The sequence below is a fragment of the Carettochelys insculpta genome, chromosome 17, assembly GCF_033958435.1.
Source record: "Carettochelys insculpta isolate YL-2023 chromosome 17, ASM3395843v1, whole genome shotgun sequence".
In the NCBI taxonomy this organism is placed as follows: Eukaryota; Metazoa; Chordata; order Testudines; family Carettochelyidae; genus Carettochelys; species Carettochelys insculpta.
Genome location: NC_134153.1, coordinates 30,538,470 through 30,562,838, shown reverse-complemented (window position 1 = coordinate 30,562,838; position 24,369 = coordinate 30,538,470). Strand labels below are relative to the sequence as shown.

Genomic DNA, 24,369 nt, shown 5'->3' with positions numbered 1-24,369 from the left:
ATGTGAACACAAAGTGATCCTCAGTGTGTGAATTGCAAGTGGCCTAAACATGTCTCGTTCCTCCAGTGGTGAGCACGTATGCTTCAGTATTCAGGGATTTTTCTACTGCCAGTGCCTGGTCTTCTTACCCATAGTTCATCTTGCCATCGCCTGGAGCTAATGCCCTCTGTGTGGAAATTTACTCTCGGGTTCCAAGTCCAGTTTATTACTTCTTTGCCTTAGGACTGTTCTCTTGGCCAGTTGTCCCATCCCCACCATGAGAAACCCTGGACAGCCTGGGGGGCCAGCATGGAGCAGCAGCTTGCAAAGAAGGGAAGCTGAGGATTCTGCCTCTGTAGCAGCTGAGTCTTAGGTTCTCTTCAAGGAGAGTTCAGGGAGAATGAATTCAGTTCTGTTATAGTACAGGGAGTGGATTACATGTCCCACTAAGTGCTGCCCAGTACAGTGATCTGATGAGGCTTGGTAATCATGGGTAGCAAAACGCAGCTCTGATCCCCTTGTCCGTTGGCACCCAACTCCCTGTGGTGCTGGTGGTTGTTTAGTTAAGCCAGGAATGCAGGAGGGGGGCTGTGCTCACTCGGAAGCTTGCCAGATGCTGCAGTTACCTCAGTCTTTTCATTGCTCTCAAAGTCCATGGAATGCTGATGCATCTTGGAAGCTGAGTCTGCTTGTTTAACACAACATATGCAGGTCTTTAACGTGCAACACTGTATAAAGTGCTTTCACAAAGATAGACGACCGCTTACTTGGAAATTACCTCCAAGGTGCCACTTGTCCTGTTGTTGTGGGGTGAGTGTGTGCAAGCTCTGCACTGGTGTGTGTTGGGGGCGGAGCGCAGTGTTTCAGTGTCTGCATTGTGTCTGTCATGCTGGCAGTGCTTGTAGCCCCCTCCCCATGACTGTGATGAAGTGCTCAGGGGTGTAAGGAGCTGGCTAGTCACTGAGGTCTGAGAGTGGAGCTGGTGAAAGATATCGGGTGAGAAGGAGCTGAAGAACAGTAGGTGCTGGCTGAGTTGTGCTCGTACTGTACACAGTAAGTACAGCAGGAACCTTGAGTGGTTCAGGACAGGAGTAATAGGATACCTGTGTTAGCAAGTGGGGATGGGTAGCTGGGGAAGGCTTTATTAGGCCTTCCCCTAGCCAGGGTCACACTGTTCCTCTCCTCACTGACCAGTGAACTTCACAAGCTCTTTGTACAAGTGAAAGTCTTACTCGACAGAAGAGAAGAGTGAGGTGGGGTTTGACGGTTGCCTACAACTACCTGTAGGGGGGTTCCAAAGAGGATGAAGAGAGGCTGTTCTCAGAGCTGGCAGATGACAGAATGAGGAGCAGTGGTCTAGTAATGGGGAGATGTGGGTTGGACATTAGGAAGAACTGTTTCACCAGGAGGATGGTGGAGCACTGGAATGTGTTACCTAGAGAGGTGGTGGAATCTCCATCCCTAAAGGATTTTAAGTCCCATCTCGACAAAGCCCTGGCTGGGATGATTTTGTAGAGATTGGTCTTGTTTTGGGCTGGGGGCTGGTTTTGATGACTTCCTGAGGTCACTTCCAACCTATGAATCTAAAAAAGGGACGTTACTGGGGAGAGAGTCTGGTCATGGTGGCAGGCTCATCCTGTGTTCTTTCCTTGTTGGCTGCCTGTCTCATCCTGTTCCCAATGCCACCTGAATCTTTGACCCCACTCAGGCAAAACTGATCATTAAAGGGTCCCCTTTTGGGTTCGCAGGTTACTGGAGAGAAGAGACCATCAACGGACTTGGGCAAGAAACCCAAAAGCCAAAAGAAGAAGAAAAAGAAGGACCCCAACGAGCCCCAGAAGCCTGTGTCGGCTTATGCCCTGTTTTTCAGAGACACGCAAGCAGCTATCAAAGGGCAAAACCCAAATGCTACATTCGGAGATGTTTCAAAAATTGTTGCATCCATGTGGGACAGTTTGGGAGAAGAACAGAAGCAGGTGAGTTTCTGAACTGTTTCGTTACAGCTGTTGAATTGGTTTGGTCTTTCTGCATCTAGTAAGTTAGTTTGGCCAAGCCTGTTAGGAGCAGTTTGGAGCTCAGCCATCCAAAGGTGCCTACACAAAAATGAAGGCTATTTTCAGGAATATTGCTGAAGTGTTCTTTGCCACTAGAAGCAAAGCTTTTTGGTTTGCATTCACAGCTTTGAGCTCCTTATTCTTTACAGCACTTGTGTAACCTGCCCCCTGGATGATTACAGTGGAGCTAAGTTCTCACCACACATAAATCCCAGGAGCAACTATATCACAGAGAAGCTGCAATGAATCACAGATAGACTGTTTTATGGACTCTTCCTGGAATGTGCACAACTTGCTGAATGCTGTTTGATAGAGTGTGATTCAGAAGTCACTACTGAGTATGTTCTGAGTGCTTCTGTCCATATCACATCTTCCAGTGAGCACACTGGGGCAGGGCTCCTGCAGGCAAGACTTTTAAGATTTGCATTCAGAGCCTGAACTATTAAAGCTAACGTTTCAACTCCCATCCTGCAGGCCTGAATGTAGGAATTGCAGCTTGCTTAACAAGTCAGAGACCTGCTAGGTGATCAGCTGTTAACACAGTGCATCCATTAGTTACGTCTTTGCAGTTCACACATAAGCGGCCTTGCTGTAGTGTGTGTGATAGTCCCTAAATGAGTATGTAGAGAGTACACCCATGGCTGCACTAATATTACCTAGGGCATGGAGTAGAACTGTACAGATGTTTAAAGGCAGGTACTCTGCTAGGGTGAGTTAGACTGATGGTGTTAGGGCAGATTAGCTCCAAAGCTTTATTATTGCTCTGACCTCCATCGAGCTGGTGGTGGGTGGTCTGGGGTGATGTGCCCAAGCCTCCCTCTCTTCTGGCTTGGGTCCCCTGCTCCTGGGGCTGCGGTGGCACAGGCAAAGGGTATGGGATATGAACCACAAACAGAGAACCTTTCCCACCTGTGCAGGAGAGGGGACGCTGTGGATACAATCAGGCTCATACCAGTGTAATGTCTGGGAGAAGCATCAGGGCTGGCAGCTACCACGGGCAAGATGTTGGTTGGTTTGGCTCTGCGCTTCCAGGGACAGAGCCTCAGGCAGAAGGGGCATGCCAAGGGCAATCATGGTACTGGGTTCACCCCTCGGCCCTCAGACGCCACATGGAGTGACAGTCCCATGGCATTTCAAAGGGGTCTGGAGCTCGCAGTCACTGCTACAGCAGCAGTGGTGGCAGCCAAGAGCTCTGGGCCTTTGAAACACTGGGCCCCTATGCAGTTGTCCCCTTTCCTCATTTGGTTGGCAGGGTGGGGGGAAGATAGCTTGAGCCTTTGCACTGAGCTGCTTAGCCTTGTCCTTTGCAAAGGGACCCTTCATTTGTGCCAGTGCAAGGAGAGGAGGGAAGGAAAGTAATTGCATCTGAATAATAATTAATAAACATTATGTGAGACAATAGAAATGCCTTGCATGCATGCAAAAACTGAGAAATTCTCAGGTCTCATCATTACAGTCATTCATGTAAAATACGCATTGCTGGGAGGCTCTTCTCTATACTATAAACGTCTGTAACCTCTCTCCAGATTAGCAGCCTCATATCCAGTGCCACTGCTTCAGAAAGCTCGGGTTAGCTGTTCTTGTTGATGCTGAATCGGTTACAAAAGCCCTGTAATTGCATCTCTTGAAGACCCATGTGCCTTTGGATAGCAAGGGTGTGTGTTATCAGAGGGAGAGGAGATCTGACATTCCCTGCAATTGGTTTCAGAACCAGGCTGTACAGAAATTCACACCATAGCACCCTCACTTTACACTCTTGCTGACAATTTAGTGCCCGCACCCTCTCTCCCTGATCTCCAGTAATCCCATGGCCAGGATTCCCAGTGGCTCCTCCAAAAACAGGAGCAGCAAACAGAACAACTGAAATGACAGCTATGCTGAGAAATCATTCCGGTTGCTTTGGGTCAGATACAAGCTGCTGGATGTTTTCCATCCCAGTGGGGTAAAAGCCATTTTATTTAATGCACACGTTCTCTCCACACTTGTTGTCTTTGCCATACTGCATGAGGCTCACATACTGTCTTCCATACTGTTTGTATTGGCTGTTCCTTGATGTTTATTGTTTTCTTAAATTCTAAAATCTATAACCCGTATAAAAGTAAAAACACCAATAGAGAGCATACATCATTTGCCCTGATAGACTGTAAATGAAACCCAGAATTGGTGGAGAAAATCAATATTCAAATGACATCTAGATTGTGGGTAATAAGGATGTTTCAAGCTTCCTGTCCTTTGCAGGCTGAACCAGATGGTCAGTCTAGTTCTGGTAGGTGCTGTCTGTCAGTATGTGCAGACCTTAGGCCTTCGTCACACACAGGCAGTCACATCAGTGAATGTTTGTTCATGGAAAGAGTCCTACTGAGTTTACCATGATTGCTAGCATTGTGATCAGCATTTGCACAATCAAATCCATACTCTTGTGACTATTTACACAATGAACTTTACCAGCTCAGGTCATTGTACCAAGTCTTGGACATCCCTTTCTATGGTAATGTCTGGGGCCCTGCCTACTTCATGTCCATGAGAAATGTGTCACAGACCATGAAATCTGGCTCTCCTTACCCCCAGGAAATCTGCTCTTTCATTTGCTTTTCCCCAGTATGATACATATTTCATGGGGGGAGACCAGAGTTTCTCAAATTGAGGATCCTGACCCAAAAGGGAGCTTCTGGGCGGGGGGGTCATCGCAAGGTTATTTGGGGGGATGGTGGAATTGCCCCCCTTACTTCTGTACTGCCTTCAGAGATGGGTGGACAGAGAATGGTGGCTGCTGACTCTGCAGGCAGCAGAGCAGAAGTGAGGCGGTACCATACCAGGCCATCCTCACGTTTGCATTGCTGCTGGTGATGTCTCTGCCTTTAGTACTGGGCTGCCAACCAGCATATGCCATGCTCCAGAGGCCCAGCTCTGAAGGCCGTGTTGCTGCCAGCAGCAGTGCACAAGTAATGGCAGCAGCACCACAGTCCCCCCACCACCTCCCTCCCCAGCTCCGTTTTGGGTTGGGACCTCCACAATTACCAGGAAATTTCTGATTTAAATACCTGAAATCATGATATTTCCCATTTTTAAAATTCTGTAACGGTGAAATTGACCAGATGGTCTGTGAATTTGGTAGGGCCCTAGCAAGGAACCTTCTAATGATTTGCTAGGCCAATCCTCTCCATCCTGCTGCTTCTGTGTCTTGTCTCCTGGACACACCATAACTTATTACTAAACAATCCCCAAATCTTCTCCCTAAGTAGTCCATGCCATTTCTCTGAGCCTGCTCTCACGTGGCACATTCATCTCTGCTTTGCTCCTACAGCGTGGAATTCCTCTCGACCTCATGCTTTCTCTGTCCTCCTACCTCTTAGCTCTCTGTAAGGTGTCCAGGACCATCTTCTTGCTGGGATTCATTCTGGCCTTGAAATTCTACTGAAATTCTTCACCCTGCCCTAATCTTGACCACTGGACTTCCTGCCTCATTACTCTGTGTACTGCAAGATGTCCAGAAGGTTATTTTCGTATAACATGTAATTGCCCTGTGGAACACATGATATCATGGATCCCAGGAACTTAGTGAGATTCCAATAACAGTTGAACATTTATATGGAAAATGAGAATACCTAGAGAGATGATACTGAGGTTTTTAATAAACAGAGCTGTTTTGGAATGGCTATCAACTGTCATCCTTTAAGTCATGAGCCAATCACTAGTAATGTGGGACAGAAAGAAAGTTCACCTGACACAAGTTGTTCCACAACTTTCTTGCACCTGGCTGTGCTGCATCTTTTACTGGTCACTTTTGGGGAACAGGGTCCTAAGTCTGACCTGGTCTGGCACTTCCCAAGTTTTCTGTGATTTTTTTTCCTTTCAGATCTGTGAATCTTGGCAGTGTTACCCTCACTGTCACCTTAACTCAGGCACCTCCCCTACACAGCTGCTAAACTAATTCAGAAGGGCACTCCTACTTTGCAGATCTCTCTGTGGCCTTATTCCACCTCCACGTGTCTGACTTCCTCCCTATCTGCTCATTGACTTTGGGCCTTATCTCAGGGCAGGTCTACACTAGACCTTAAAGTCAATCCTAGATACGCAATTCCAGCTACAGCATTGCACAGTTGGAATCGACATATCTGAAATCAACTCATCCTGGCCATCCTTCCTTACTCTTCACGAGAATAAGGAGTACAGGGGTTGACTTTTGAGCCCTGATAGTTCGACTTTGTGCATTTTCACTGGGTGCATGAAATCGAACCCCGAAAGACTGACACTGACTGGGTTATCTCCCAATACATGTTGATGTGCATTCAGTTGCACTGTTGTAGCATGGATGTAATCCTTATCAGGGCCAGGAACACAAAAATCAGACCCGCAGACTCAACTTCTCTCCATCCACATTAGTCAGTGACTTTTACATGAACTGCATGTTCATCTGCAAATCAGTCCTTCCCTCCCATCACTAACCTATGGAGCCACTTTCACTTCTGGTTGTTAATATTCAGCTGAAAACCTACCTTCCCCTGTAGATTGTAGTTGACTCTCACAACAAATCATCCTATGACCACGCCATATGAATGAGGACCCTCCAGAGGTGTAATGGACTAAATTAACCCTATTAGCTCCAAGGAGCTCCAGGAGAGGACTGTACCTTCCCAGACTATGGAGCAGCCATCCAAAGTTCCAGCGCTGGAGCACCCCACCAAAGGTCTACTTTCTGGATCATCCAGTGGAAGGTGAGGATGGCAGGATCCATACAGCCCGCTCAAACCACACTGCCAGCCCTGTACTCTGCCATGCCAGGCTCTAAGCCCTGTAGTCCTACGGAGCAGGGATTGGCTTTGGCCTTCAGTATCTGTCCCCTTCCAAGATATACGTGAGTTAAAGACACAAAGAAGAAACCATGTTAGGCTTCTGAGTCAGCAGCTTTCTTTGCCTTTATTCCTGCCACTTCATTTCTACCCTCACTAAATTTTCCTTTCTTAATACACTAAAATGTCTCTGTGGATGGGAGACCCAATTCCAGCCCAGCTGAAAATTGGATTTACATCATGGAAACACAAGTGTAAACCCTGACTGAGCAAGGTGTGAATGCTCAGCTCTGATTAGCAGGAGGAATTAAATCAGCTCATTTTTCTTCCCTGCTAATTCTCCCTTATTTCCCTTTACAACATAGCAGTGGCACTCACCACTTCTTTACATATGCTTTATAAGTGGCTTGATTTCTCTCTTTCTAATTGATTTAATTAACTCCTTTATTCCTTGTCTGGATGCTTAAATATTAACTTCCTGCCTTTGTCTCCATCTGTATACATTTCTCCTGCTAGAGTTACCCCTCTGCCGGTGGCCCAGGCAAAGAGGACGCTGTTTATCTTGGACTCCGGGGCTTCACTGGTGGTTTGTGAGATGGGCACAGTTGGCTTTTGAAGTGTTTGGCTGGACTATAGTTTGTTTCTATTTGCTTTCTCTTAGTGAAGCTGCTAGTATCTCCAGTCTCCTTTACTTACATTCCTAAGCAAATGCTAAGGAAAAAAAGACAGGTTAAATTAACACAACTTTTTGATAAATGAAAACACTGACTGATGCTTAGAACACACAGTATACAGGGCGTTTCCCTGAGGGTCCCAGAGCAGGAATCAGGCTTTGTAACTGTAAGGATGGTTCAGCACTGGAACAAATTACCCAGGGAGGTTGTGGAATCTGTCATTAGGGTTTTTTTAAGAACAGGTTAGACAAACCCCTGTCAAGAATGATATTTGCATAGTCCTGATTCAGTGCAGGGACTGGGCTATTAGGGTCCTCTGCAGGCCTACATTTCTGTGATTAATGTATTAGTGTAAGCAGTCCTTTGTAAAGCACCATTATCCCTATTTAACAGCTAGGCAAAGTACAGGGCAGAGAAGGTGAGTGGCTAGAACAGTCACTCAGAGAATCCTTGGCCAAACTTGAAATAAAACCAAGGAATCCTTACTCACAGCTCTAGACTACAATTCACACCCCTTTGAAGAAACTCTTCATTGTTCATTATTGGTTTCAGTCATTGGGAGGATTTTTTTTACTCTCCATAAGGTCTCTGAAAGAAATTGAAATGACATTGTTTAAAATATTACCATTTTGTACAGAGAGATCATCTCACAGTAAGGCCCCTGCAAAATATGAATGACATGTTTAGAAAGACTAACTTCAGCCTCATAATAAAGAGTCTCTTACAATAATAAAACTGAATGAGCCACGAACAAAAATCTGAAGGCATTTCTCAATTTTCATTGAGTTACTGCTTGGACAAAGTGCTCATCAACCCAGCAGGGGTTTTCCTGTATGAAAACGATGGAGTTAGGGATATGTCCCGAGAAAGTTACTGCATAGCTGGCGTAACATGAAGATGCCAACCTTGCATTCTTTGCACACACACAGCTCCCGCTGAGGTCATTCAGAGTTTGGGATCTGCAAGGTATGGTGGATCAAGATGAGCTGACGTTCTCATAAGCAAACTAGGGAAATGTGGTCTGGAGGAAATGACTGTGAGGTGGGTACACAACCAATTCATAGAATCAGAGAATCCTAGAACTGGAAGGGACTCCAGAGGTCATCAAGTCCAGTCCCCTGGATTTCTTATGTATCTCCAGTGATGGAACTTCTACAATCACCCGTTGATTCAAAAGATGGTACTCACAACATAATGGTCAATGGATCTCTGCCATACTGGGAGGTTGTATCTAGTAGGATCTCACAAGGGTCAGTCCTTGGTCCACTGCTATTCAGTCCAGGTTGAACCTCTGTAGTCCGGCACATTGTTACCTGGCAACATCTGAAATCCAGCATGATACTAAATTAGCCGGACAACAACTTATCATGGGAGTGACCAAGTTTCCCATGCTCCCGTAAAGTTTGTTTACAATCACCAATCCTGGCTGTCAATGTTCTGTTGTTTAGCGGTACTTCACCTCTAAATGTCTTCTAAGAGCCCAGTAAGCAGTAGAAGTGTTGGTAATGTGGTAGACAATATTGACCTCCCAAGGTCCAGCAAATTCTCTCATCTGGCACCAGTCCAGTCCCGAGGGACAAGACAGGTTCAACCTGTATTTTCATTTATTGACTTGGATAATGGAGTGGGGAGTGTGCTTATCAAGTATGCAGATGACACCAAGTTGGAGAGGGTGTAGAGCACAGGTCTGGAATTAAAAATGACCTTGACAAATTGGAGAACTGGTCTGAATTCAGTGAGATGTGATTCAGTAAACACAAAGGCAGAGTATTAACTTAGTAAGGAAAAAAATGAAGTGTAAAACTACAAGATGAGTAGTAACTGGCTGGATCTGGGGATTTTAGTGAATTGAACTTTTAATGAGTCAACAATGTTTGAAAAAAGAGGACTGTCATTCTCAGGTGTATTAACAGAAGTGTCATATGCCAGAAGACACGGGAGGTAACTGTCCCTTTGTGCTCATCACCGGTGAGCCTCCATCCGGAGTACCTGTGTCCAGTTCTGAGACCTATGCTATGTGGAAGATGCTGACAAATTAAAGTCCAGAGGAGAGATGCAAAAAGGATAAAAGCCTTAGAAAATCTGCAAGGAAAATTATCCAATGGGCATGTTTAGCCCTGAGTAGAGGGGACTGAGACAGGGGCTTGGTAACTTCAGGGGAGGGATAGCTCAGTGGTTTGAGTATTGTTCTGCTAAACCCAGGTTGTGCAATTACCGTAACTGGAGGTTTTTAAGAAGAATTGTTGTTTAAACGTAGCGGGGATGGTCTTGGTTTCCGTGGCCCTTCCTTGCAGGAGGCTGCATGTGTCAGCCTCTCAAGGCTACTGCCAGCTCCACATTTCTATGAGCCTATGATTTTAAAGAAGGCAAATGAGTTCCCAGGACACTACTCGTATCCAGGTAATATTTTGTGCACCATTTATCTTATGGCGGAAATGGATTCTTCCCACAGCCCGCTGGATTTTGTGGCTCTGTTTCGCTCTCACAGAGATTCCAAGCCTTCTTATTTCATGTTTTCAGAGGATCTCAAAGCTCACCCTGCAGGTTTGGTTTCTTTGGTGCCAGCCCATTCAGAGAAGAGGCAGGAGGGATTTGACTCTGGTTGTCTTATGGGTCCATTCGTAGCTGACCATAGCCACTGCGTTCTTGACATGGTCATCAAGTATCACAAATGCACTGACCAGCCTGTGCCGGTATGCTGTGTTTTAAAGGTAGATATGGCATTGAGTGAACCCAGCCACCATCTCTTTGGTGGTGAAAGAAGGTCCATAAGTTCCTTGCACGGGCCAGTGGTTTGGTCATGATCACTACATAGTTTATCCAGTCGTTCCAGGTGGAGGAGGTGGCCCAGTGCCAGTTCTCCAGGCAGACAGAATCTAATTCCCTCCCACAGCTGGCAGATTGGCAGCATGTGTTAATTGAAGAGACGCTACGCACGGCAGCTCTCCAGATTGAAGCGGGACACTGTTGTTTGCTGTGTACTTCGGCCAGCAAGCAGAGGGTTAATCCTCTCTCCTTTGGATTGATAATGATTATATGCACTGCAGTAGCAAAGCTGTAGCCGTTTATTTGCCATTGAACAGGTGCTGCTGCTCCCACAAAGCAAATTTGCTTTTTTTCTCCTGATGAAATAAGCAAAATAAAGGTTGCTTCCGTCCCATTTCAAATATGTTTTCTCTTTCTCCCGCACGAACTGAAAGACAAACACAGACTGGGGAACAGAATGCATATTCTGCCAGAAAACCTATCATCTAGGAATATCTGTGATTAGAAAGCTGCTGTCATCGCCGTGTATTTCTTAAGCCTTTTTTTTTCTTCTGGTTTATCACTTGTGCCTTTTGTCAGATTGTTCCTTCTTCTCTTCCCAGCCTCTTCACAATGAATCTTCATTTTCCCTCTGACACACTTGTATCTAAATTCCTCATTTCCTGCCTTTTTTATTTATATCTGTTGCCTGGTGATTTGATCATGCTGTGGCATACAGGATTAGCAATCTCCCTGTCCTTGGGTACTGCTCAAGGACACTTGTTCAGAAACTTGTACTGTTTCCTTCCCCTCTTAACCCCTTTGGGCATCAAACACACCAGGTGTAAATAATAATAAATATAATAAATGTCTAATGTATAATTCCTTGCCACAATGTTATAGTTTTGTTTTTCATTAAGCAGCTATCTTCACACTCTTAGAGAGGGAGGTTTAAAAGAACAGGCTGATTTGACAGTAAAGCCAGGTCTACACTGGACCTTAAGGTTGATTGTAGAAATGCAATTCCGGCTATGGCTGTTGCGTCACTGCAATCAACTTATCTACAATCGACTTATCTGGCTGTCCTCACGGAGGGAGAAACTCTCTCCATCCACCTCCCATATTCATCGTGATGTTGGGGAGCACAGGGGTCGACTGCTGACCACTGATAGCTCGATTTCACGAGTCTCTACTAGGCGCACAAAATCAAACCATAACCAGATCGATCTTCCAGGAGTGAAGACGTGCCCCAGCTGTTGCAGATTTTGAGAACTGGACTGAAAGGAACTCTTCAAATTCTACAGAGAAGAGTCTGTCCTGGAACAAGCGTGGCCTTGAGGCCACCTCTTGAAATGCCAGCAAGATGCCAACATCGAGCCTTGCACCATCGAGGCGAGCTTAGGTTATCCAGATAGGCACCATTCACACACTCCCTCAATGGACTGACGAGGTTCTAGCTGCGAGCTGCATCTTTACATCCCAGGCTGTCCTATTCTGTCTAACGAAAGGCAAAGGCTGCCCATTGCTGGTGGCAGGCTTGCAGTGACAAGGGCTAGGATTTGAGAACAGCCAGAGGCTGTTGCACGGGGTTCCCGGGGTGAGGCACACACGGCACTGCTTTCCTATAGGGCTAGCTGTTCCACCTGGAGCCAGTGGTGTGTATTAAACGTGGGCAAAGAGGTCATGCTAGAATGCAGGAGGCATATCCTAGCACTGGACCTGGTGCTAGTAGCATGGCGTCCCCCGGGGCTGCTGTCCTTACAGGGGGTGAGGAGAGCCCTCACTGAGGTGACCGTGCCCATCTGGCTCTATAGGTGACACAGCAAAGACCCTGTCCGTGCTACGCGTACAGCTGTGCCAGGGATCCTAGACTAGTTGTATCAACAATTTTTTTAATGGCCATAAAATAATCAGAAAATGTCACAGTGAAAGGGGGCTTAATAATACATATAAGTCTAACTTCTGAATTTACCAGTTGTTAGTGGCAGTAAAATTGCAGGGTACATGAAATGACAAATACAGTTTACTTTCGTTATTTAATTACATTTGTATTTTAATTTAATTATTTTTCATGTTTACCAGCTACCACTTTAAAATCAGCATTAGCATAAAGAGAAATTCTTGAATAAACAGAACCAGCACTTACATTTAACTATGAATCACATTGTCTTGGTTTTAGAATTACCTAAACATTGTTGTAATATGAACATACTGTATTTATCTTAATGTAGAAGCAATCATCTTTCCCTTTAGCTTTTCTGAGGTTTAGCTAGACTAAAATAATTTGATGGAACCAAGTTAAAACAGAGTAATATTCTGCTTAAGTTAAACCTTTTCAAAGTCACAGTCACTTTTCCAAAGGTGTTTTGCATCATCTTGTAGAATGTAATTGAAAAATATATTGTTGCTATATGTTTTAGAATAATATTAAAGTGCTGTCACAGCAGCAGCACTTTAATTTTAGAAGTATAGACAAAGCCATGGATATGCAGACCCTCTCCTCCTGCCTTTCCCTCCCTCCACACCCCCCGACCCACATTTGCTTCCCCCAGACAGGCAGAAGCAACCAACAAAGTATTTTACCCATTGATGCCTCACAATGTCTATATGCTTCCTTTGTTAGAGAAGAGGTAACGTTTCTTGTGATAAACTAGCTTTTCGCACTTGGTGAGATTTCTCCCCAGATGGGCAGGATTTACAGTCTTAGCAAACATTCTAACAGATGCAGAGCAAACATTTAAACATTACCTTGTAAGAAGAGACACAGATATTATAAGTAAGATTAATGCATATAGCTTCCTACAGTCATTTTGTTAAGTCTAAATTCATTCTCGTAACTCTAATATCTAGTTTAGCAGTACGAACACAGAGGTTTCCAGCTATGTATTTGTCAGTGCAGCCCAGGAAACTTGGCATGAGCTGGCACTTCAGCAGCATGCATTGTGATTCCATTTTCCTGGGGATAAGTAGAGGAGACTCACGGAAGTTGCATTATGCGTGCACTGAGCACACAAAAGTTGTCGAGTTGGGGTTTCATTAAAAACCTGAAACTTAGACCAGCATTAGTGCAAGGTTCGTGAATAGTGCTTTCCAGTGGGACTGGACTTTCACATAAAATAGGTGAAGTTTACCATTTCACAGAGATTTCATGCAAAATCAGATGAAATTCACCAGCAGTTTTGACTGCATTCTGAGGCTTGGGATTTGGTGAGTTTGCATGAATCTGAGAGCTCATTGTGGCTACATTACACCCACAAATGGACACATTCACTAGGCCAGGCAGCGATATACAACAGCCATAGCAAAATCTGTGTGTTACAAATACACTGCATGGGCAGTAGAGTGGAGTTTATCCTAAATGGATAAATCACCCAAGAAAAAAAATTATTCACTCACCAGAAAAGAATAGATCACCCATCTAATCGGAGACATCTGCTGCTTGGATCAGATACATCACTTACTGACAGGGTACTTGTGTCTATCCCCTGCAGGATATAGGAGAGTCAGAGGCCTTTGGTAAACTTGTGTGACATTTCAGCCAGGATGGAGCCCAGATTTGTTGGGAACCACATACAGCACAGAATTTTCGGCAGCCTGGCCCCCTAGGGCTGAGGAGTCATCGTGTTTGTACAGAGCTGGCCATGATGAACCAGGGTAATTCAGTGGGGAGGTAGTGGGCGATGGTGCATTGATTTGGTTGCTGCTAGCAATGAGCAAACGCCAAACTGGTACCACTAACTGGACACCAGCAGCAAGGCTGTGGGAGTGCCTTCCAAGGCTTTGTGCAGTCCTTTGTGCCCTGGGGAGAATACGGGCTGTGAGAAGGTGAACATTTCTCCCTGAGAACAGAACGAGAGAAATTCTATGTGCCCTGTAAGCTGAATGCTTGGACGGCTGCACAGGAGAGATTCAAATGCTTCCCAGCTGATTAGCAGAGCACCCACAGCCGGCAGCGTGGGTTTCTACTGGTGGTACACATCCAGACATGCCTTGGTGCACATAACAAAATGTATTCTGCACATTTCACTCTGGTCAAAACTGGGAGTTTTGAGAATGGAGTGCAATGGAGGTGGAGTGAGGGCAGAAAGTGGCAGAGCAGGCGTGGGGCCTACAGCGGCGTGGGGGTGGTTGCCCCAGGCCCCACACTCACCTAGGGAGGACCTTGGGTCCAGCCCAGCCTTCTGAGGACACAGCCAATAAGTACAGCTGGAGGAGAGATCTGTGCCTGCAGCCTTAGCTGTGGATACAGTTATTACCTGGTACACAGAAAACACCCTCATGTCATCACATTATATCCCATTACAAACAGAAATTGCCATGATACCAGACTGCACCTGGCTGGAAAGTAACTGGTACATATTTGTCATTTAAAACAAACAAAAAGAATCATCCTCCAGCTTTCACCAAAAAAATTAAACTTTCTGGGCAAAGACAATCAGCCCATCAGGTGGTAATTGCCATTGTAAAATCAATCCCAGCCCCAGGATGGACGGGGGATGTTTCTGTGGCGCTTCTGGGTTCCTTTACGTCCCCCATCCCCTCCCTTGAGAAAACACTGTTTCTTTTAAAACAACCAGGCTGGAATGGAAAGGTTATTGATAACTGCTACTCCTGTCATTCTGTGTGTGCACAGCACAGAGCCATTCCGTGGGCGTGGAATAATTGTCTTCTCTAATTAACTGGTTATCAAACAAGAACATTTCATTATGGTACAATTACTAACTGCTTTGCTGAGACACAGGCATGTCAGGATTATGACTCCAACATATGCTTCTTACAGCTCAGAATTTTTTTTCATAATCACTAACTCTATTTACTTCTCCCATCACCCTCCATCCCCTCCCTAAATGACTAATGAATTCTGCTTACAAATAAGCAAAATAAATCAACAGGCACGGCAGATTATCAAGGAAGATGCACAAAATATTTGGGAGATCTTTAAATCTGATAAATGGCTTTGAAATTAAAATCTTTGGGAGACAATGTGTTTTAATTAGGCAGTCGCATGATTCTGTCAATATTTAAATTAAAACTTGAAAAGGTTGCAAACATTGCTGCAGAGCTTCTTTAACACTGAGGGCTTTTGAGCATCTCCTCTAGGATCTGCTTTTCTGACCCGTAAGCCCTACCTTTTCAAAGTCTCATGCAGCGCTTTCACCATAAGACTCCACGGCTTAAGGGGTCAATTCCTGGCTGCTTTGAATAGGAGTGAGGTCATTGACTTCAGTCATACCAGACTTCCCCACCTAGGTCTGGGCTGTGAGGTGCTGTTTCTAAACAAGGTTACCTCCAGTTGTGTTAACATAATGCTGAATGTAGTTTAGGGGCCAGCATGCTCGGATATGGTGACTTTTTTTTTTCCTGAAAATTATGTGGCTAAACTGCCCCACACATAAATGGAATCATGTAATCTTAGGGTTGGAAGGGACCTCAGGGGGATATTGAGTCCAGCCTCCTGCCAAAGCAGGGGATCAACCCTAACTAAATCATACCAGCCAGGGCTTTGTCAGGCCGAGACTTAAAATCCCCTAGGGATGGAGATTCCACCACCTCTCTTGGTAACGCATTCCAGTGCTTCACCACCCTCCTACTGAAATAGTTTTCCCTAATATCCAGCCTAGACCTCTCCCACTCTAACTTGAGACCATTACTACTCATTCTGTCATCTGTCACTACTGAGAACAGCCTCTCTCCATCTTGTGTAGTGCCCCTCCTTCAGAAGTTGAAGGCTGCTATCAAATCACCCCTCACTCTTCTCTTCTGCAAACTAAATAAGTCCAAATCTCTCAGCCTATCCTCGTCGGCCATGTGCTCCAGCCCCTTAATCAATTTGGTTCCTCTTTGCTGGACCCTCTTCAATGAATCCACATCTTTTCTGTACTGCGGCATCCACACAGCTCTGTGAAAGCTATTTCAGATAAGTTCCTGCTGATGTATTTCTAGAGTCACTTTCCCCTAATGTTACTCAGCCCAAGAGGATCTAACACACCTCAGATTACAGGACTTGGCAGTAACTTCTCAAGTACTATACACCAAGTAGTCAACCACTTTCCCTGCCCATGTGGCTGCTGTATCACGACGACTTGGAGGAAGATGCTTCAGAAAGAGTGCAGCCACAGGGACGGCTCCCAGAATGGAAGAACCTGTCGCTGCTGTCTCACGGTGCTGAGTTTCCGGAGGCCTTGTGTTTCCTTAATAATTCAGCACACTTCAGCATCAACTAAGACAAGGAAATGCCGGTAGGACTCCCCTACAACATGCAGCCTTCAGGAAGGAGACAACTAGCTCAAAAGTGCAACTTCTCCCTGGAAATTACCGTTTCGAGTTTTACTGCAGTAAATATGGCCAAGAAGGAAACAGCCCATTTATGTTTTTAAAGAACCTCTTGAGGAGCTTTTTCAGGCATGAGGAGGAAAGGTTCGTTGTCAGCCTAGTTCCACGCTTAACCACAAAACCTTTTTTTTCATTTGGGGGTTGTGACCCATTGGGCTGCACCTTTAATAGCACAAGACACACTACAAGCCCCAGTATTACATTGCAGCATCAGCCTAGAGGAGGGGCGTCAATCTAGTTCACAAGCAGGAGATCATTATTGTTGTTACTACTGCTTAATATGAGGCCCTTTGTTCAATTCTCTCTCTCTCCCCCTCTCTCGGCCGTCACTCGATAATGAGTAGGACGTCTTCCTGTCACCCTCCTATTTGTGAGTCCATTGGTGGCTGACCAGCCCAATTCTGGAGCCACAGGTCTTATTGTGGAAGGGGCAGGTGCTGCTAGCTGCTGGAAGGGCATGGGGCAGTTTTTTCTGCTCTTTTTTCCACTACCTCTCCTCGTCCACACTGCAGCGGGACCTCTCAGACTGCACCACCTGCTCACAGATTACCACTCTCCACTGGGAACGGTGCTGAGCAATGTTCTTCCAAGTGTTAACACAGATTCTGCACTTTTTCAAATGTGCCTTCAGCCTGTCCTTATATCGCGTCCTCAGGCCCCCAACACGCCTCCATCCTTCCTCCAACTCCGAAAACAGAATCTGTTTTGGGAGGCGCTGATCAGACATCCAAACCATGTGACCAGTCTAATGCAGTTGTTGGTGAATGATAATGGCTTCAATGCTGGTCATGTTCGACTCTTCCGGGATGCTAGTTGTCATGCACCTATCCTCCCAGGAGAGATTTAGGATTCTCCTGAGCGTTGATGATATTGTTCACGTGCCTTCAAATGATGCTTGTACGTTGTCCAGGTTTCACGTGCAAACAGGAGCATTGGAACCACCACTACATGGTATGCAAGGAGCTTAGTCATGCCTTCTTTGTTCACTTATCATATAATAGATTGCTCTGGCAGCCACTGTTTAGTGGCACTTTCCAAAGACAAGGGAGGACGCAGTTCCAGCATCAAACTGCTTACAGTCAACAAAGACAAAAGCGGATGAAGGAGGTGAGAAGGTTCATAGCACACAACGAAAGTGACTGGGATGGTGAGCGTCTGGCTTGTTAGCACCTTGTTTCTTATGCTTTGTCAAATTAAAAACTCTCTCAAGCACTAAGCTGCTGGTTCTCTGCATGTACAGACGACAGTAGTATCCATTGAACGAGCTTTCCTGCATCATTTGAGTTGAGCGCATTTTTAGTTTATGTGCTACCAAAGAGAAGGAAAACCTGTCCTCGGTATTGTACAGTAGCATAAGAACAAAATAAAAAAGTTTCGGATTGATCACCGGGAAATATGGTCGCTGTTAGGTACTGATTTGAGAGCTGGGGATGGATATTTCATTGTTACACCAGCATCTGTTCAAAGCAAATTCCCCAGCGTTAGGTATTCCTTTATACAGTGCAACGAAGGGGACATGAGCACGAAGAGCCCTTGTGAAGAGCATGGCCCCTTCATGCACATTTTGGAAGGAACAGTTTCAGCACTGAAATTGCTCCTGATGAGCTTTCATCCCATTTTCAGCTTTTCCCCTCAAAATGATCTTTCAAATCTCTGCCTTCCAATCTCTCTCTCGGATCCTTTGTTAGAGCACCGGAGTTGAAGCAGTACGTGACTGCAGCATGAATAGAAACAGTATGTTCCAACTGCTCAGTCTGTCCTGGCACTGCATGAGGCGCACACATGTACAACCAGATGTGCACTCGGAGTGCACTGCCCTCGTAGGTGGGCTTAGTCAATGTTCCCTTTAATTTTTTCCATCAGTGTGCAGAATAAATTTGTTATGTGCACCACCAAAGGAAACACCTGCTACCAGTGGTAGGAGGCTGTGGGCACTCTGCTAATCAGCTGGGCGGCACCTGAATCTTTCCCAGGTGACCGCCCAAACACTCATCTTACAGAGATCCCTGCTGCTACAATTACTGGTACCCTGCTGTTAAGGATGCCTGGCAATACGTACAGTATAGGCAGGGCATAGGATATATAAAAGTTAAAAGCAAATAAAGGCTGCAAACACAACTACTCAAAAAACAGGAAAAGTCAGAATTTAATTTGTTTCTGTAATCTTAATTGTATTTCCACATATGCATGCCAGACGTCCCACAAGAGGGCTGTGAAGAGTCCCCAGATTTCCTGAGCTCCAGAAGTGCCTTAACCTCAAAAAGCTGTTTTTGTACCATCCACTCAGTGCACAGAGGCAGGGACTACGTGGAACAAATGTGACCATGTAGATAAAGGTTGTGTCATTATGTGTCCTCACTAACGGGGAAATTAGGGTTGCATGGGCAATCTTGAGTCTCTCTCGCTTTAGAGAGCTTGGCATTGCAGTTTTAATGGTCTTTTAACGTATTTTTATGTCAGATTTCATATTTTTATATGAAAGCCAGAAATTTCATCCTGGGAAACCCTTTTGACTCCTGTTGATCTTTAGATCTGTGGGGCTGGAACATCCTCTCAATTCCTATTCACTTCACTGCAAGTTTTAAGTGATCAAAGACTTCGGCACCAGGACCAGCATTTCACAGGCTGATCCTTTTCAGCAGCGTAAAGAGAAATTATATCTGCTGGGAGACCAATACAGCAGCACACAGACAATCCAAGAAGTTTTTCGAGCATGTTGGAGACAACTTCCTGGGGCAAGTGGTGAAGTAGGACTTTATGTAAAGAGAGGAGTAGGATTGTTCAGAGCTCCAGTATATAGAGGGAGAAAAGCCTGTTGAGAGTCTCTGGGTTAAGTTTAGAGGCAAGAGCAACAAGAGTGATGTTGTGGTGAGGATCTGCTGCAGACCACCATCTCAGGTGTGTGAGATACGCAAGGATTGCTTCCAACAGCTAACAGAAGCTTCCAGATCACAAGCTCTGATTCTCATAAGGGACTTTAATCACCCGGAGATTTGTTGGGAGACCAATACAGCAGCACACAGACAATCCAGGAAGTTTTTGGAGAATGTTGGGGATAACTTCTTGGTACAAGTACTGAAGGAACCGACCAGGGGCCGTGCACAGCTTGACCTGCTTCTCACAAGCAGGGAAGAACTAGCAGGAGAAATAGAAGTGGGAGGGAACCTGGGCTGCAGCGACCAGGAGATGGTAGATTTCAGGATCCAGACAAAAGGAAGAAGGGTGAGCAGTAACATAGAGATCCTTGATTTCAAAAGAGCAGACTTCAACTCCCTGAGAGACCTGATGGGCAGGATCCCTTGGGAAGATAATGTGAAGGGGAAAGGAGTTCAGGAAAACTGTCAGTATTTTAAAGAACCTTATTGAAGATGCAAAAACAAACCATCCTGATGTACAGTAAGAAAAGCAAATAGATGACTATCTTGGCTTAACAGGGAAATCTTTGGGGAGCTTAAAAACAGACAAGAAGTGTAAACTTGGACAGATGATGAGGGAAGAGTATAAATATATTGCTCAAGCATGTAGGGGTGTAATCAGGAAGGCCAAAGCACAACTGGAACAGCAGTTAGGAAGGGATGTGAAAGGTAAGAAGAAGGGTTTCTACAGGCATATTAGCAATAAGAAGGTGGTCAGGGAAGATGTGGAACCCATACTGAACTGGGGCGGTAACCTATTGACAGACGATATGGAAAAAGCTGAAGTAGTCAATGCTTTTTGTGCCACTGTCCTCACAGAGAAGGTCAGCTCCCGGATCGCTGCACAGGACAGCACAACATGGGGAGAAAGTGGGCAACCCTCAGTGGGAAGGGCAACAGGGTAAGAGCTGTTTAGAAAAGCAGGATGTACACAGATTTGTGGAGCTGGGTCTAATGGATCTGAGGGTGCTGAGGGAATTGGGTGATGCTACTGCAGAGCCATTGGCCATTATCTTTGAAAACTTGTGGTGATTGGGGGAGGTCCTGGATGATTGGAAAAAGGCAAATGAGGTGTCCATCTTTAAAAGGGGAAGAAGGAGAATCTGGGGAACGACAAGATGGTTCAACCTCACCTCAGTCCCTGACAAAATCATGGAGGGGATCCTCAAGGAATCCATTTTGAAGCACTTGGATGAAGGTAAAGTGATCAGGAATAGTCACCATGGATTCACCAAGGGCAAGTCATGCCTGACTAACCTGATTGCCTTTTATGTTGAGGTAACTGGCTCTGTGGATATGGGGAAGGTGTTGGATGTGATATATGTGGACCGTAGCAAAGCTTTTGATATGATCTCCTGCAGGCATGCAGCTGGTCTCACAATTGAGTCCTTGGTCATTCACATTACTTGACTGTATTACGTGATGCCATAATGGAAACACATGGCAAAAAACCCTCAAACTCCTTTCTAGACTTCAGTATATTAACTGTTGTAAAGTTTCAGAGGAACTTTTAGTCTGTAGCTTCACACACACACACAAAAAAGCAGTCCTGTAGCACCTTAGCTGCAGACTAACACGTCTACCCCTCTGAGACTATTTACCATGTAAGGCTCTGCAGTTAGCTGTTTGAGTGGAAATCCATCAACTGCATGTAAAAACTTACACAGATATAGACAGGCATCATCTTTCAATAAAATTGTTAGTCTGTAAGGGGTTGCAGGACTGCTTGTTTTGATGTCAAGTAGTTATTTTGAAAGTTGAAAGTATTCTTTCTGATCTAAGTAAAATTAAAATTCTTTGGCTGGTTTGATGAGGGGGGGTTGCATTTTGTGCGGGTGACTAGTAGATGTCTCATTTCAGCATTTGTCCCCTTTGCCCAGTTCTTTTCTTTCATTTGAAATTGTTTTTCTCACTTGATCATTTTAACTGGTTCTGGTTTAGTCCTTGAGGGCTGTTAGCTTGCATGAAACAGGGCAGTGTTTCTGCATCAGTTTGACAAAACACCAGAATCTACTCAGACCTGCCTGTGCTCCTTGCAACAGACTGACTTCATGCTAAGGTTTCATGCCTGTCATTCTGGGCTGAAACTTAGCCCAGTGCAATACAGCTGCAGAAAACCATGTGTTCTTATGGTAGAGAGAGACTAACTGTCAACCCATGTTAAGACTGGCCTACTTCCATTTAGTGACACTGATTCTTGCAGTAGAGGGTTGGATTTGCCCTGAAGATCCAGTTCCTGGACAATCTCCATATTCGGTTGAAAAGGAAAATTAAGTTTGTAGCCCTCAAGATTGCAGAAAACATGAGACTTAAAGGTTCAAAAGTAGAAGACAAAGAAAAAGAACCCAACATTTAGGGTTTCTGAAAACATGACTTTTTTTTTTTTAATGAAGTAGCCACTCTCATGAGAGTAGCTTGTCGGTTTGAGTATTGGCCTTGCAAAGCCAGGAGTGTGAGCTCAATCCTTGAGGAGGCCATTTAGGGATCTGTGGTAAATAGATTAAAAGAAAATCCTCAGGGAGAGTGGTTAGTCCTGGCAGGATGCTGGCCTTGATGACCTCTCAAGGTCCCTTATAGCTCTGTGAAGTATATATAAGATTTTGCGGGGGTTGACAGTGGTGGAAGGGCTTCCTCACACTGAATTAGTCAGTAGGTACTTTTTTCAAGTTCCTGGACCAAATTCTGTTCTTGTTCACACCTGAGGTAACAGTGAGAATGACTCCCTTGATTTCACACCAGTGGTGGCCAGAGCTGACCTCCTGTCCCTCACCCCTTGACACTCACTCTGACCATGAAAATTTTACCACATATTTCAGTGAAATAGAGAAAATCTCATCCATTCATATTGCCATCGCTTGACAGCCCTGATGGCTGTGACTCAGAGGGTGAGCGAAAAGGCACTTGCCTCTCCTTGAAAGAGATCTTTGGCTTGTGCAGATGGGCAGCATTAGAACCCAGTTGGGCTTCTGTTATTTGTAGTGGATTTGCTCCATCGACGGGGCTGTCCCCCTCTAGCATACACGAGAAACACAGACCTCTCTAACAGCAACGAAGGGTCCTGTGGCACCTCATAGACTAAGAGAAAAGTTTTGAGCATGAGCTTTCGTGAGCACAGACTCACTTCATCTGATGAAGTGAGTCTGTGCTCACGAAAGCTTATGCTCAAAACTTTTCTGTTAGTCTATAAGGTGCCACAGGACCCTTCATTGCTGTTACAGATCCAGACTAACACGGCTACCCCTCCGATACTTGACAGACCTCTCTGACTCTGCCCTGAGAAAGAGACTGGTCTTACCACCCCAACCCACTCTTTCACAAACCACACATATGAGTACACAAGCATCTATCAGGGCTCAGCTCTGTATACCTCCCCCCTTCCCACCCCACCACAATTTCACCAGAATCAGATCTAGGAATTTTTTTTGTGGTAAATTTCTCCCCGCCCCTGCATTTGGCAGCCACACCTCTGTGGAAAAACCACTGCACACTGTATTTGAAGGCCCCATCCCTGTTCCTTATAACAAAACATCTCTGGCCAGTGAAGACACAGGTGAAGTCTGCAGAGGGTGAGATGTAGCAATGCCAGGCAGCCCCCTGCTTTGCTTTATTAATTATTATTTATCATTTGGTTCTTTCAGGCATATAAGAGGAAAACAGAAGCCGCGAAGAAGGAGTACCTAAAGGCTCTGGCAGCCTACAGGGCCAGCTTGGTTTCCAAGGTAACAGACAATGTATTTCATACATGAGTCTCTATGGATATGGCAATGATGAATTAGCTGGAACTCATGGAAATCTCTGGGGAGGAGCAAGTGTATGAGAAATACATGGTAACCGTGCTATCAAAACTAATATCAGTGTTAAATACCTTCTGGAAGAGCTAAATGAAATGCTCTGCAGCATGACTCGAGCCTACACAATTCAGTGCAATGTGAGTGCCAATTTTTTCCCCTTAACACACCAAAATAAGGTCTCGTTCATTATGTCACATTACAATGTTTGGAGGCAGAGCTTCCACGATCCCTCACTGCAGTTGGATTGCTCTGTCTAACCACACCGAGTGATAACCGATTTGCAACTTTGGATGGGTTTCCGTTTTGTCTTCGTTCCTCCACCCTCTCCACAAGCAGAGGGGAACTGAATTGTCTGCATTGTGTTACTGTCACGCAATGGTAAGATGCAATTTGTGTTCTACTACTTGGTTCTGTTGCATGGTGCTTGGATTCTTTACACCTCTCTTCCAGTTGGCAACCAGGCGATATACTGTCAAGAAAAACGATTTGCAATACCAAAGGCACTAAAGATAACGGGTCAGGTCCTCAGCTCGGAAATGTCCATGGGTTTACATCAGGCAAGGAATGTGTGTAAATCTTTGGAGGTTTTGTCCCTTCTGTGCCTGGCTCATGGGCTTTTCTTACCTATTACAGGATAGCCAGCGTTGGGGGCTGTCAGTGCATAAATGCATGGTCTTATATGGGAGTGTGCAGAACAGAAGTCAAGTCCAAGCCCAGTGCCCCCCGAGTAGCCAGTGTCTCCTGGAATGGTAGTTCTGTACACCTTCCTCAGCACATCTGGCTGAGCTCTCATGGCCATGACCAGGGCACTGTTTGTCTTCCGCAGCAAGAGGAAGACAGAGCCTGCTGCTGGATTTACTCCCCAAGGGAGGGGGAAGGGACGGATCTGTAAGGGTCCTAGACGCGACCTGTAGATGTGAGTGTATTCCCCGATTTCCACTCCTGGCTCTTGGCTCACTGCCTGCCGTTTACCTTCTGCACCCCTGTTGGCAGGTGCCCTGGCGCTGCGTGGGCATCTCTGCCAATGGGGAGGAGAGCACACATCTGCTGATTTGCCTGCTTCCCCACTGGCTCAGGAGCTGGACAGG

At 45.5% G+C, this 24,369-nt stretch overlaps 1 protein-coding gene across 2 annotated transcripts in view; it reads left to right on the top strand.

Annotated features, from left to right (window-relative positions):
* TOX2 (TOX high mobility group box family member 2) overlaps positions 1 to 24,369 on the top strand; it is a 264,606-nt gene that overhangs the window by 219,861 nt on the left and 20,376 nt on the right. For both annotated transcript variants that reach the window (XM_075011624.1, XM_075011623.1), the window contains 2 exons: positions 1,728 to 1,955; positions 23,129 to 23,209. In XM_075011624.1, coding sequence (XP_074867725.1) covers positions 1,728 to 1,955; positions 23,129 to 23,209 — 309 coding nt within the window. The remainder of the gene's footprint in view (positions 1 to 1,727; positions 1,956 to 23,128; positions 23,210 to 24,369) is intronic.